Source organism: Myiozetetes cayanensis, unplaced genomic scaffold (genome assembly GCF_022539395.1).
Source record: "Myiozetetes cayanensis isolate MyiCay16 unplaced genomic scaffold, myiCay2020 scf12, whole genome shotgun sequence".
Classification (NCBI taxonomy): Eukaryota; Metazoa; Chordata; class Aves; order Passeriformes; family Tyrannidae; genus Myiozetetes; species Myiozetetes cayanensis.
This window is the reverse complement of record NW_026086826.1, coordinates 25,376,124-25,389,379: the sequence shown is the minus strand read 5'-3', so window position 1 is coordinate 25,389,379 and position 13,256 is coordinate 25,376,124. Positions and strand designations below refer to the sequence as shown.

General features: G+C 45.5%; 1 protein-coding gene across 1 annotated transcript; it reads right to left on the bottom strand.

The window, feature by feature from the left end:
• Positions 1-5,229: 5,229 nt before the first annotated feature.
• Positions 5,230-12,980, bottom strand: SELE (selectin E). The gene is made up of 14 exons (XM_050307177.1): positions 12,886-12,980; positions 12,536-12,614; positions 11,709-12,095; positions 11,156-11,263; positions 10,856-11,041; positions 10,053-10,238; positions 9,766-9,945; positions 9,025-9,210; positions 8,738-8,917; positions 8,283-8,468; positions 7,211-7,318; positions 6,719-6,740; positions 6,538-6,609; positions 5,230-6,176 (listed from the first exon to the last, which is right to left on the bottom strand). Exons 2-13 carry the CDS (start codon positions 12,570-12,572, stop codon positions 6,552-6,554), a joined length of 1,824 nt encoding a protein of 607 aa, XP_050163134.1. The 5' UTR covers positions 12,573-12,614; positions 12,886-12,980; the 3' UTR covers positions 5,230-6,176; positions 6,538-6,551.
• Positions 12,981-13,256: the final 276 nt, after the last annotated feature.

Below are 13,256 nucleotides of genomic sequence, written 5' to 3'. Positions count from 1 at the left end.
ATGCAGGAACATGAATAAAGTCCTTTTAAAGTCCGTGGAATCACCATTGCCCATTTCTATCACCAAAAGGCTGACCCGCAAGACTTTCTCCCACTTAGGAAACAGGGAAGGGTGTTGTGAGGCATAATTCACCATTTAATGGGCTGAGAACCAAAATCTGTCCTGTGTGTGTACAAGGAAACAGGAAGGAAAGGTTACAAAAGCATTGACTGATCCATTGTGAGTGTGTGGGTGCATGTGTCTGTTATTAGCTTTGTCTGGCAGCACTTGAAACACTTTTGCCAGCACCTAAAGGAACCAATTCTGAATTTAATGCATCCAAACAGAATGAATTGCAGCCTGGAGAAAATTGGCATCTGTGTCTGACTTCTTGTCAGTGCTTACATGACTTCAGTGAGCTAGATGCTTGTTTATAAGTAATTACAGTTACTTTACCAGAAACTTTATGTTCAGTATGTATTTAAAATGCAGACTTTAAACTCAGTCGTAAGAAAGGCATAGATTTTTTAACATTCTCAATGCCCTCCTCCTAGCATGTCAGCTGGGATTTTACACCAGAAGCAAAACCTTCTGAAGGTAGGCAAAACCTTCTAGAGGCAGGGCAAATCAAACAGGATGCTGAATATTCCTGAAGAAAGAGCTAATAGAGGGAAAGGGAAATGAAACAGCTTGAACTGTACTGCCCTCAGCAGCAATATTCAGCTGTCCCAGTTCAAAAGAGCAGAGTGACAAATGCATTCAGATGAATGGCTGGCCTGCCTTTAGTGCAAATAAACCAGCAGCCTGAGCAAACTCTCTGTGCCTGAGCAGTGCATGCAAAATTCACCCCGGCTTCCCACAGTGCAATCTCCCACAGTGCAAACTGCCACTCTTCTCTCCAAGGGCCTGTGGCAAGGGTCTTTCACCCCCACCCCAAGTGCTGTACCCACCAAAAAGGCCAGAGAGAAAAGCACAAGTGGCAAGTAAGAAGGGTCTTGCAAAACGGAGATGGAGATGTTCTTCCCTGTGGGAAAGGAGGGAGAGCAGTGGGGAACACAGGTTGTCTGCTCCCTCCTGTGTGACTCCATGGCATCTCTGTCAACTGCTCCAGCCAAATCCTCTGCCTTTAGCAGGTTACTGACACAGGTGAATTTTTCTCCACAAGTGCTTTTAACAGAATAGAAGCACCTCAGCTACATCTGGTTGTTTGCAGGGTTTCCATTGGTCAAATACGATTTGCTGTGAAGTGGCAAAGATCTTCATTGTCTGACAATGATCCAGCAGTTCCTTACTCATCTGCAGAGCTTTCCTCTGATGCCTTCAAGGGCCATCCAGATCAGACTTCAGTCTGGGAAGAGCCTGTGACAAACAGCCTACCCTGCTCTCCCCCCAGGGACCAACTTGGGATCCTGTTACCAACAGGGGCAAGGGAGGAGGAGGAAATACAGTGAGGAACAGAGAGGGCCCTTTCTATCTTAGCATATGACTTTTCAGAACTGTTTCTACTGTCTTTCTGCTCAAACTGTACCATTTCCCTATGGGATATCTGGGTTGTTCTTGTGAGCTCAGCACTGCACCATGTCTGATCTTTACGTTATCTGGAGTGCTTGCACTGACTCAGGATGAGGTAAAGGGGGGACATCACTGTTTCATGCTTTGTGGGCTGTGCTATACTTCCCTCTTGGTTTGGGCCAGGCTGGGCTTGATTTTCCAAGATCCCAAAGTGAATACATCCTGCCCAATTGCAGCCCTTCCTTTCCCAGAAATCATCCTATGGAATAAGCCCTGAACAAACCATTTCTTGTATCCCCTTTAACCCTTTTCCTTCCACTCAAGTGCTCCGTGACCCAAGGCCTGCTCCAGAAGGCACAAATTCAGTGCAATTCCCTCGTCCTGCCCACTCAGAGACCGTCAAAAGCCAAAAATGACAGCACTGGAGTGCCAGAAGCAAGCAAGTCACCTGCAATTTCACACCTGCCATCGCTGCTTTCATGGCAGCTGGCGAGGCGAGAAGTTGATGAAGGTCCCACTTGGCCCAGGCTGAAAGTCAAAGCAACTGTTGTGCTTTTCAGGGAATGTCCTTTCCTGAAGTAGGAAGGCAGGTAGAAAACCTGCTGGCAGCTGCCCGGGGGCATCTGCTGCCTGGCTGAGGAGGCATTTGTGCTTTTTGCATGCTGTCCTGTTCTTAGCAGCAGCTTTCCTGAGCTGGAAAAAGTATTAGCCATCATCAGCTGTGGAAACACTTTCTGGGCTGTGGATTTCTTTCTGAGGAGACACAGCTGAACTGTATTGGCCAAGTCTGCCTCCCTTCTAGGTGAGATTTAATAGAGCCAGGTGAGTAGCAAAAACCATCCAGCAGGTTTTGACTCCACTAGTCAAATCTAACCTGCAATTTGGATTGTTTCTCCCTACAGGTGTGCAGAAGAGAGGCCATAAACCAGGCTAGGGAACTCCATAGTACAACTCTGCAAATGTGGTGGCAGGCTGGGCTCTGGTACCTGCTTTTCTGTCCTCCACTCATCTCCTTCTGCCCACTACCAACAGGAGCCTGGCCTGCCTGTCCATGGGCAAGCCCAGGCTGTATTTCTCATTTGATGTGAGAAGTGATCTTGTGGATGCTTCTGTCCCTGGCCAAGAGCTCACAAAACCAATTTTCTCCTCTAAGCCTGTGCACTGAAGACCCCTCACCAAACACCCACCACCAGCGAGCCAGCCCCCCGCAAGAACCAGAGGAATCCATATAGGAGCAAGACTCAGGACAGAAACCAGACTCACAGAGGCTTGAGTATGTTGCATTGCACACAGTCTGGCCTCTTGGCCCTAATATCCTCTGACAGTTCCCAGAGCAGGAGCCAGCAGGTTAGTGACTCGATCACGACGCCAACTCCTGTGGGACCTGCTGCTCCAGAGTCCCCACTGCCAGGCCCCAGCACAGCACGCAAGGAGCTGCAAGGATGGGCAGCCCCTGGGGCCTGGAGCAGTGACTTATCTTCTCGACAGAAGTGCTGACCAAATGCTGGGTCCAGTCCAATCCTTGAAAATTGGAGTTTTGGAAGGCAACTTCAGCCAGGCCCTGGTAAGTGACTGCTTGTTTGATGGCTAATTGCTTATGAAAACAGAAGGCACAAACTCAATCTGTGCAGGTCTTATATCACCAAAGCCCACGGAAATATCCACCTCAAATCAAAAGCTACCTGTCTGAGAGACTTTTAGTAAAATTTTGTTTCCAACTCCCCTTCTGTCAGACTGCAGAAGTGAAAAGCTAAAGCCACCCTGTGTAGCTCAGTTCATCAGGAATGTGTTAAGTTATGCCACAAAACCTCTCCCTTTGCTGCAAAGCAGCAAACACACAGAGTTGTGAAAGGACATGCATGCCTCCCAGTTAATGTCACCTTCACAGCTTCCATAGGTCACAGCACAAGCACATCCGCTCCAAAATAAGATGCCAGGCAAAGCACAGATCCCATTCTGAACAATGCTGTGGGCCCATAGAGAGATGAGAAATTTAAGGGAAGTGGAACAACAGGAAATAAGGAAAGTCCCTCCAGCAAAGACCCTGTGGCCCATCGGTGGTCACTCAGCACTGCATCACACAGAGCAGTGACACAATGGAGTGACTAAAGGACTGCCTGGCAGCCAGCATTCCCATGGCCATTGTTACCAGCACGGGAACTACACAGAGAGCAAACAAGACTGAGTTCCCAGGCACCATGACAGACACATCCACTCCAACAAAATGACTTCCTGAAGCTCCTGAAGGCCTGGACATACCATGCCATCCTAACTGGTAATTCATATCCTGAAGCAGGAAAAACTGTGCCAGGAGGGTATAAAGAGTCAAGCATTCTGGACAGGCACAGGCTGAGGATAGTTGTAACCTGAAAGTCACTGCAAGGAAGAAGACCCCCTTCAGAGAGTCTTTGTCTGGCATAGGGGATATATGGGAGAACTAGAGGACTAATCCCACCCAGTTGTGGTCTCACTCTTGTTGCCTCTAGAAGTAATAAGGGATGTAGGCTTGGAGAAAGAGAGGAGATAATTTTATGGTCTCTTTTCTGGCAATGAAGGAACTGTAAATCCCAGTGAAAACCGCTAGAAGCACCAGCTCTGGTCAGGAAAGGAGAAGCTGGACTGCTTTGGGCATCAGTGTGGGAGCCATGCTGGCCTAAACAACTCTCTGCAGAGGATGTTACATGCAGTCAATGCATGTAGAGGACAACAACAAGGACAGGCTGGGGGACCCATGTGGTGGTTAAGCTCTCAAAACAGCTCCTGCAGGGATTCAGAGCAGGGCGTTCGGGGCTAATCTCTTCGTCCCCTCAGGGAACCTCAGGATTACTGCCCTACATCTGCTCACAGGGTTGGGCCCCACCTTGTCAAGGCAGGGGAGGTGCTGACAGTCACTCTCAGTTCTGTAATCGGTTTGGGATAAGCAGCAATGGGCCCTGTCCACTGTGATGCAGCACCTCTTACAAGTCCCTTGAATCCCTTGCTCACAGCCCCGATTGGCTTCTCTTGAGCCTTGCCTAGGGCAGGAATGCACCTCATGGCTCGTCATCAAGGGCTGGCTCCTGGCAGCAGCTACAGAGAGCCACAGTGCAGCTTCCTTGGCTACCTCACACAGGCTGTCTGGCCATCACTGATACCTACTCAGCATTGGCCCATGGCAGAGTCTTTGGCTACAGCCCCAGCCAGGGTGGGAGTGCAGGTCAGCACTAATCCCCAGAGCTATGCTTTCCCCTGTCAGCCCATGACCCCCACACTCAGCCAACTTCCCAGCAGAAAGGGCTGCAAAAACCTGCATGGGCTGAGGGATTGTACTGTTACTTATACGAGATCACCTACTTGCTTCTCCTGCTCTCCTCTGCCTCCTGAATATGCCTCTCAGAGCTCACTGCTGGACCAGACAACAGCTTCATGGCACACACTGCTGGCCTTTCTTCCTTTCAGGGCTGAGGATGCTGGTTTGGGATCCAGCTCTGGCTGTGCTAGTTCCAGGCACTCAGCTCCATCTGCTGGCTGCTCTGTCGTTGACCACTATGGAAAAATGGAAAGCTCCATAAGGGACAGCCCCACTTTCAGTCAGTCTTCTCCCAGCCCTCACATTCTGCTGTTGAAGCCACAGTCACGCCACTGACCCAAATCACTTAAATGATGCACGTTTCCAAAAAGGGAACATTACATTGAAAATATTTTATTAAATAATGTTACAAACAGGACAATACATATCAGATTAAATCAGAGATTTTTAATTTATAATCATAACTTAAACATAATTTAAGAAAGACTTTCTAGACATACAAATATCAGGCTTCCATTTTATTTGTAAATAATAATCAGACAGGAAATCCATACAAACACCTCCAATTTATTTTGAAATTACTTGGGCCAAGATCAGTGGCCACAGACCTACTCAAGAACAAGTATTTTACATTACAGTTAACAGCACAGAAATATCCTCAGTAAAAGTTAAGAATTAAATACATATGTATATACATGTATTACAGTGCATAATCCCACAGGGATGAGATAATTTCAGATCTACCAGCTGCGTTTAGAAACCAGAGTACCTTGTATAAGCACTATGGTTCCTAGTGCTATTACAAAAAAAAAACCAGAAATAAAAAACAGAGGGACTAAAGTCCCTAAGTTTTTTGGGATATGCAGCAGGAACCCAAATAATTGCCCATATCAGTACAGGCACATTTATTGACTCAGACATCTCCTTAAACTGACTTCCACAAACCAAGATCAGTAGTTTCAAAGCCATTCAATTTTTCATCCTTATTATTCTGTTTCTGCCATCATAACCCATATGACTCCAGAGAAGACACCTCCAGCAGTGTAGTAAGTGATGTGAAATAATGCATGTCTTCACCTCGGTACCTTTGAGTAGAGCAGAGGAGGAACCAGCCTCCTCTTTAGGCAGCAGTGCACTCTTTGCTCACCATCTGGACAGGAGATGGCAAGCTCCCAGTTATCATAACTACATGACTGAATGTAGACAGTATATTGCCAGAAGGCCAGAGTTTTACTCTCTGCTTGTCTTCAGTGGAAATACCCGACAGCTTGAGCTCAAAATTTCTGAGCAAATACACAAGGTCTTTTGTATTGCAAGAGGTAAAAACATCTGGACAGCTGCTGATTTGCATGCAGCTTCATTTTCCAGAAATCTGAGACAAAGGTGGCTTCAATTCCTGCAGAGAGAATAAAATTCCTCCATAAATCAGAAAACTGGCATAGATTTGTATTTGCTCTCATTTCAGAGGAATTTTGTATGCAGCAGGTAGCAAAAAACTGCACAAAAATGTTCCTAATACTATATGCAGCTGGACAGAACCCCAAGCACAATCATCCTTAAGGAGCTGAATAACTATTTCTAATGCAATAAATCCATCAGTCAGCCTTGTTAGGAACGTGCATGCAATGCCAAGATGCATGTTAGGTACCCCAAAGCACATAATGCTGTTTCAGCAATGGTATAGCAATTAGCAGCTCTGATTGCTAGTGTGATACACAGGAAGAGAATTTGGGAGTGCAGCCTTCTCATGCACTTACCTGAAACTCCTGAGTTAGACATTCTGGCCAGCACTTTGGAAAATACCTTCAGTGGCTGTTTCATGCTGGTTACTGTGAAATACAGAATGAAAAGTACTTTAATGACAACAGATTTATATCAAATGGATTTTAGCAAAGTGATGGCACTGTTTTTCATGCAGCTTTTTGAGACACAACTTACCTGAAAGGAATAAATTTCTTTGCTGCAAGAAGAATAAGAAAAGGTATTAGATTTCAAGTCCAAAGCCCTCTCATGCAAACATTTTCTTCTACTAAAGAACTCTGAATATCTAAAAAAAATGTCATTATCTATCAATAAATCTCACAGGTAGTTATTAATGTGTCATTAGCCCCATCTCAAATTCTCATTCACTTTCCCTGGAAGGAGTTACCAATAAATAAAGTGCTGCTTTTTTTCATCTAATTCTTGTTTTCTAAACATTTGGGTTTGACTATTTTTTCCTCTTTTTTAGATGTTCATCCAAAAGCCAGACATGGCACATGTGGGTCCTTGAAAATAAATTTGGAACTTGTCGAAACACAGGAATCGACACTTTTCCAAAAAGCAAGGTATGGGGCTTTGGAGGTTTGGGGGTTTTTTTGATTTCTTTTTCTCCACTGAAAACTTCACAGGAAGGTAAACAGAACCAGTGGCCCCAGACCAAGTGCCCACCTTTTCTCCGGAAGCGTTTCGCCAGCCAAAGGAGGAAGGACGCTGTGGACAACAGGGAGGCAGATGTGGCTGCTATGCCCACAGAGACATAGCTGACCAGTTCAGGAGCTGAAGGGAGGAAAAGGTTTCAGTGAGATCAAGAGGCCAGTGTGGTTTTTGAAACCCTCTCTACTTCTTCCCTTTCCTTGTGCTCTCCAAGAGGAACCAGAATGGCAGCTTGTAACCCATAAGTTTTCTCTTGATGAGACAGGACATATCCTGTGTGTGCACAGGGCAAAAAGCTGCATACTGAAAATTAACCCACCCATTGACAAAGTAACGGCAAGGCAATAAGCTGCCTTCACCAGGGTCTGTCTAACCTCCAGCTTCATATGGCAATTTGTGCTCATATTTTATTTTTCATGTTTCAGTTCATATTTTAACTCCCTGTGTGCTGTCTTCCTCTTTAACCAATAGGGTTGAGATAATGAAATTATTCAAGGACCTAAATTCTGCTCAAGCAAATATAAGTGGAGTTGAGGTTTTAGGACCTCAAGCAAAAGCATTTCAGGCAGACTCAGGGTGTTCTCACTGAGGACAGTGACAGAGCTCTTACTTCCTTGAATGAGAAGGCAAGGCTGAGCCTCCTGTCCTTTGAAACTGCAGCCTGACAGAAAAGCTCTGTGAGGTCTTTTGACTGAGGAGATCATCCAAGAAACTACCACACCAAATTAAAAAACCTGTAAACTTTTCCATGGAGAAACAGATGAATGCAGAGTTTCCCACGAGGTTCTGTTTCTCTAGAAAAGCTTATGCCTTTATTCATATGAAAAAAGCTCAACACGAGAAATATTTTAATGAAAAAACAAACAAAACAACCTGAAATCAGGTTGCAGCTTTTGTTTTTTTGGATAAGAAATCAATATTTTTCACCAAGATCTTTTAGTATTTTTTCCCTCCTCTATTTTTTTCTATTCATGGATTTCACCAGATGTTCTAGCTCACTGGTTGGTATTACCACCACCACCCCTCCCCACCTCATCTGACGAGAAACCCAGTGCCACCTCTCCATGGTTAGTCACAGGTAAAATACCTTCACATGTGGGCAGGCTGGCACTCCAGGTTCCTGAGTGACTGCATTCCAGAACATGGGAGCCATTGAGACTCCATCCTTCAAGACAGCTGAAGTGGCAGGAGGTGTTGTATGTGAACACCCCATCACCGTGTGAGCAATCCATAAAGCCTTTCTCAGGAGAGCTCAGTGGTTCACACTGTACAACTGAAACACAGAAAGAAATGGTTAAGAGTCATTAAGGAATTTCCTGTCTCTGGCACTGTTGTTTGCACTAGTAGATGTACAGTTTATTTTTAAATTCATTTGAGTTTGGGATGGGAGCAGCTCACAGAGCCATGAGCAGGTATTTCTAAGGCAGGGTAACTCACATGGGAGCATAATTTGGTCTGGAGCTGGGACCATAAAAGAATATGGATTTCAATGTGTTCCCCAATGACCAGAAAACTGCCATTTGACAACCCAGTAAGTCTTACCTTTGCATTTTGGTGCTGGCTCTGACCACTGTCCCTGTGCTGTGCACTCAGTGCTGGATGGCCCTTCCAGAATGTAGCCCTCATGGCAGTGGAACTCACAGCGTGAGCCATAGGTGAGATCTGCACGATTACAGGTCACAGAGCCTTCTTCTGGCCACGTTACAGCCTCACACCTCACAGCTGCAACACAAGGATATCAACAGAAATCAGCAGAGAGGCCTCAGGAAAAACACATGCCAGTGCTGAGAGCCCTGAGTGCTCAGGTGAGCAGGGGTAAGGAAAGGTACCTGCACAGGATGGCTGCTGCCTGTCCCAGGTCCCAGAAGACCCACATTGCAGGGTGGCTGGTCCTGTCAGGGTAAAGCCTTCCTCACAGGTGAACTTGCAGATGGAACCCCAGGTGAGCTCCTCAGAGGGAAGGGAGCAGTTCACAGCACCATGGGCAGGCATTTCCAAGGCAGGACAGGTCACAGCTGAAAGGCACAAGAGACAACACAGAGCTTAATTTGGAGTAGGTCAAGATAAACACTCTCCTATGAGCTGACAAGAGCACATGCCCTGCTTGGAACTGTCCCCTACAGAGCCACAGTACCTCCCTTCACACCTAGTGGTGTCTCAGTGATTTCAGCGTGTTACACAGTGCAGCCAGAGCCCCTAGACATGCACCTAAAGCACACAAGCTATCCTGGGAATGGCTCCAGATTATACTCCACAGTGGACTGCATAAACAGACACTGGTTCCCACTTGGGGTTTAGGGAAGAAAGACCTCCTGCCAGAACACTCCACTCCAAAAGACTGTTATCCTGTGTATTGGGGACACCTCTCCCGAGTGTTGTCTCCCTGCACTGCAGTTTCCTCATTAATACAAGAGGTGAAATGACCTTGCCTTTAGATCTGCTTATGAAAAGTGCTCTAGACATGCAGGGATGAATGTTACTCCTTGACTACACTTGAATGAGGAGGTCTCTTCAGATTCCTTGATCTACTCTAAGCCTTAACTGATGGTTTCCAATCCAGTAAGTCTTACCTTTGCATTTTGGTGCTGGCTCTGACCACTGTCCCTGTGCTGTGCACTCAGTGCTGGATGGCCCTTCCAGAATGTAGCCCTCATGGCAGTGGAACTCACAGCGTGAGCCATAGGTGAGATCTGCACGATTACAGGTCACAGAGCCTTCTTCTGGCCACGTTACAGCCTCACACCTCACAGCTGCAACACAAGGATATCAACAGAAATCAGCAGAGAGGCCTCAGGAAAAACACATGCCAGTGCTGAGAGCCCTGAGTGCTCAGGTGAGCAGGGGTAAGGAAAGGTACCTGCACAGGATGGCTGCTGCCTGTCCCAGGTCCCAGAAGACCCACATTGCAGGGTGGCTGGTCCTGTCAGGGTAAAGCCTTCCTCACAGGTGAACTTGCAGATGGAACCCCAGGTGAGCTCCTCAGAGGGAAGGGAGCAGTTCACAGCACCATGGGCAGGCATTTCCAAGGCAGGACAGGTCACAGCTGAAAGGCACAAGAGACAACACAGAGCTTAGCTTGTAACAAATGATAATTTTTTTTCTTTTCTAAAATTTAGCAACATACCCACTAAACAGGAGAAGCTTTAGAATGGGGATCTACTATGGGGATCTACTATGCTGCCATTTCAGAGAACAGATAGGAGGGGCAAGATCTCAAAATGGAAAACTGACTCTTAGGGCAAGTCTGTAAATTCATTTGCAGCTCATAACAGCAACTATTTGCAATCTAAAATCCATTTTGATTCTTGTTTGATGCTTTTATTTGCTTCAAACTGTAGCTTATTCTAAGCCAAGCACTTCAAAAAATAATTCCTACAGTCAGGAGTAACTAGCCTGTTATGAGCAGCCTCACAGGTAGGTCATCTCCATTCCCTGTTCCCACCTAAGAGGTGGAAAAGTCTTTTCCTACAAGCAAACCTAAGCCAGGGCCAAAACATTCATCTTGCCCATTTCATCTCTTCAGGAACAGAGAGACCTGTGTACTGAACAAAAGAGCACCCACACCATGTAATTAGTTACAAAGTAATTGCCCAGTCTTCAATTTGTACCTACTGACAGAGCAAGGAGTTTACAGAGCTGAGTAAAATGCAGAAAGCTCACCTTTGCACGCTGCAAGGGGTGCAGACCAGACCCCAGAGGAGGTGCAGTGTACAGATTGCAGTGCAGTCAGTTCATAGCCTTCCTCACACTGAACTGTGCAGGACGAGTTGTAGCTGAAGTTGCCCAAAGGGTGGTTGCACCTGAGGCTCCCATGATCAGGTTTTTTTAGTGGATCACAACTCTCAACTTCAAAGAAGCACAGGAAGGTGCACAGTCAGGGTCATGAGCAGCTAAATCAACAAGCCAAAATGACCACCAGCCAGCATGAGCTGGTCAAAAAGCAGGATGAAATAATCTTACCAAACTCGCATTCAGGGCCATAGAACCCAGGGTTACAACGGCAGGTGTGACTGTTAATGGTCTCTATACATTCTCCACGGCTACTGCAGAGAGATGGGTTGCAAGAAGCTGAAAAAAATATACAGCAAATTATAAAGGAATCAACAATGGCCACTAAGGAAACATGGCTAGCAATTTGTTTATCTTTCTGACACTAAACAAGCCCTCTGTATAGCAAAATAAAATCAGAGGGTTTTGTACTTAGGATTATCCTGTCTTTTCACAGAAGGGATTATGAAATCCACACTCTTGACAGACTAGTTCACAGTGAAAGGACTCTGCTGCTGGAAACTCCCCAGACCACTTGTTCTCAGGTAGATATTAGCAATATTTAAAATGCAAAAGGAACAATGAATCTAAGTATTAGAACAAGGACAACCTCTACCCTGTAAGCAAGCATAAGTGTACAAGTGCTTACAGGGTCAGGTGGCTAATATGTAAGATTAAACAACTCATCCCACCCACCACCTCATCTCCACAGGGACACACTAGAATGACCTTTATCACACCATACCTGTGTAGCACAAGGCGACCTTCTTTTTCTCACACTGTTCATCATTCCATTTGCCATCATCCTTCCCTCTTTTTATGTAGATTTCCACGCAGTCCTCGTTGTTCCCTTTGCCATTTGGCTCACCTGAAGCCCAGTTTCTTGCTTCTTCTGTCAGTTCTTTGTTAGTTCCAACCCAGGTCCACACATCATTAATTTTTCTGATTCCAATCCAGTAGTAACCCGGGTTATAGGGTAAGAATTTATTGAGATGGTTGATTTCCTCCTTATTCTGAATAGCAACCATGTTAGTATACCTCTTTTTGCACCACTCCTCTGCTTCCCTGTAGGTCATGTTTCTGTCTGAATAATGGTATGTCCAACCATTCACCCCCTGCAGCCCTGTAAGTCCTAGAATGAAAAGATGTCCAAAAGTTGGTGTCTGACTTTTACCTTCCTCTCTCTCTAGAAAAGGGTAAATAAAGCTCTATAAATATTGCAAACTTGTCAATATATGAAACTGAATAAAAAGTAGTGGCAGTTACTTTATAAATAATCAACTGGCAAGTTTCAAACCAGGCATGTCAGCGCCAAGTATAGGGACTTCAGCCTGTGAAACTATGTCTGGCCACCCAAAGCTTTGGGACTTCACAGCAGGCTGGAGGAGCCAAGTATGGATTTGACAGGCAAGCAGGGAAACGTGCCATTGCAGCTAGAGGTGCTTCTGTGGGAATCCAGCTCAGGTTAGTTAGGGCAGGTTCAAAAATTCTGTTTAACGCTGAGCTCAAACAGAACAGTCACATTAATATTACCATCCAAATAGTTTTCTACACAGAGAAATACACACTCACCATAAGTAAGAAGAGATAGGAACCACAAGCAAACCATGTTTGAGCGTTTTCTCTTCTCTATCTTTGAAAGCAGATGGCTCTGAGAGATCAAAGAAACACATTTGTAAAGAACAAACACTGACCTGTTACAATTCAAAATTGCCTATGCAATTTTTTCTACATGCTTTGAAACAATTATTCTAAAAATTTAAATAAAATTTCAATTTTTAGGAAATTATTCATTTTAAAACAGTTCTTAGTATCAAGATATCTTTTAAAAGTGAACAGCTTTAAAGAACACAGACTTGCAGCTGTCCAGCTGTCTTTTAGCTGAGCAGGCAAACAGAACAGCACAGTGCATGTCTACTCACAGGTTGTAGCTGCAGTGTCCCTGGGGCAGAAGTTCGTCTGCAATATTTCTCAGGGGCTCCTTTCCGTGGCTTGGTTGATGAACTCAGACGTGAAGATCAAGTTCAGCTCCAAGTGCCTGGACTCTGTAATCCCATGCCTTTTATTCCCTCAACTAGCCTCTCCTCCACGAGACAGGAAAGACGTTTGGGGAAAAAAAACCTTGGAAAATCCCAGGATCTGGCCCTCCCTCACACTAAAACGGATGTCTTTTCTCCTGACAAATCAACCCTCCAGGAAAAACACCCTGCGCTGACAAATTGCCAAGCGCCACGCGTTACATGCTCTTACTGACAGAAACACACAATTCCAGGATATCAAGGAGGAGGAAGAC

What these genes read in the sequence shown, in the direction of transcription:
- SELE (XM_050307177.1), bottom strand. Translation starts at nt 12,572, where the DNA reads ATGGTTTGCTTGTGGTTCCTATCTCTTCTTACTTATG. An exon ending in TGGCCCTGAATGCGAGTTTG is followed by an intron (nt 11,042 to 11,155) that starts GTAAGATTATTT and finishes GCTTCTTTGAAG; the next exon opens with TTGAGAGTTGTGATCCACTA. An exon ending in AAGAAATTTATTCCTTTCAG is followed by an intron (nt 6,610 to 6,718) that starts GTAAGTTGTGTC and finishes TGTATTTCACAG; the next exon opens with TAACCAGCATGAAACAGCCA.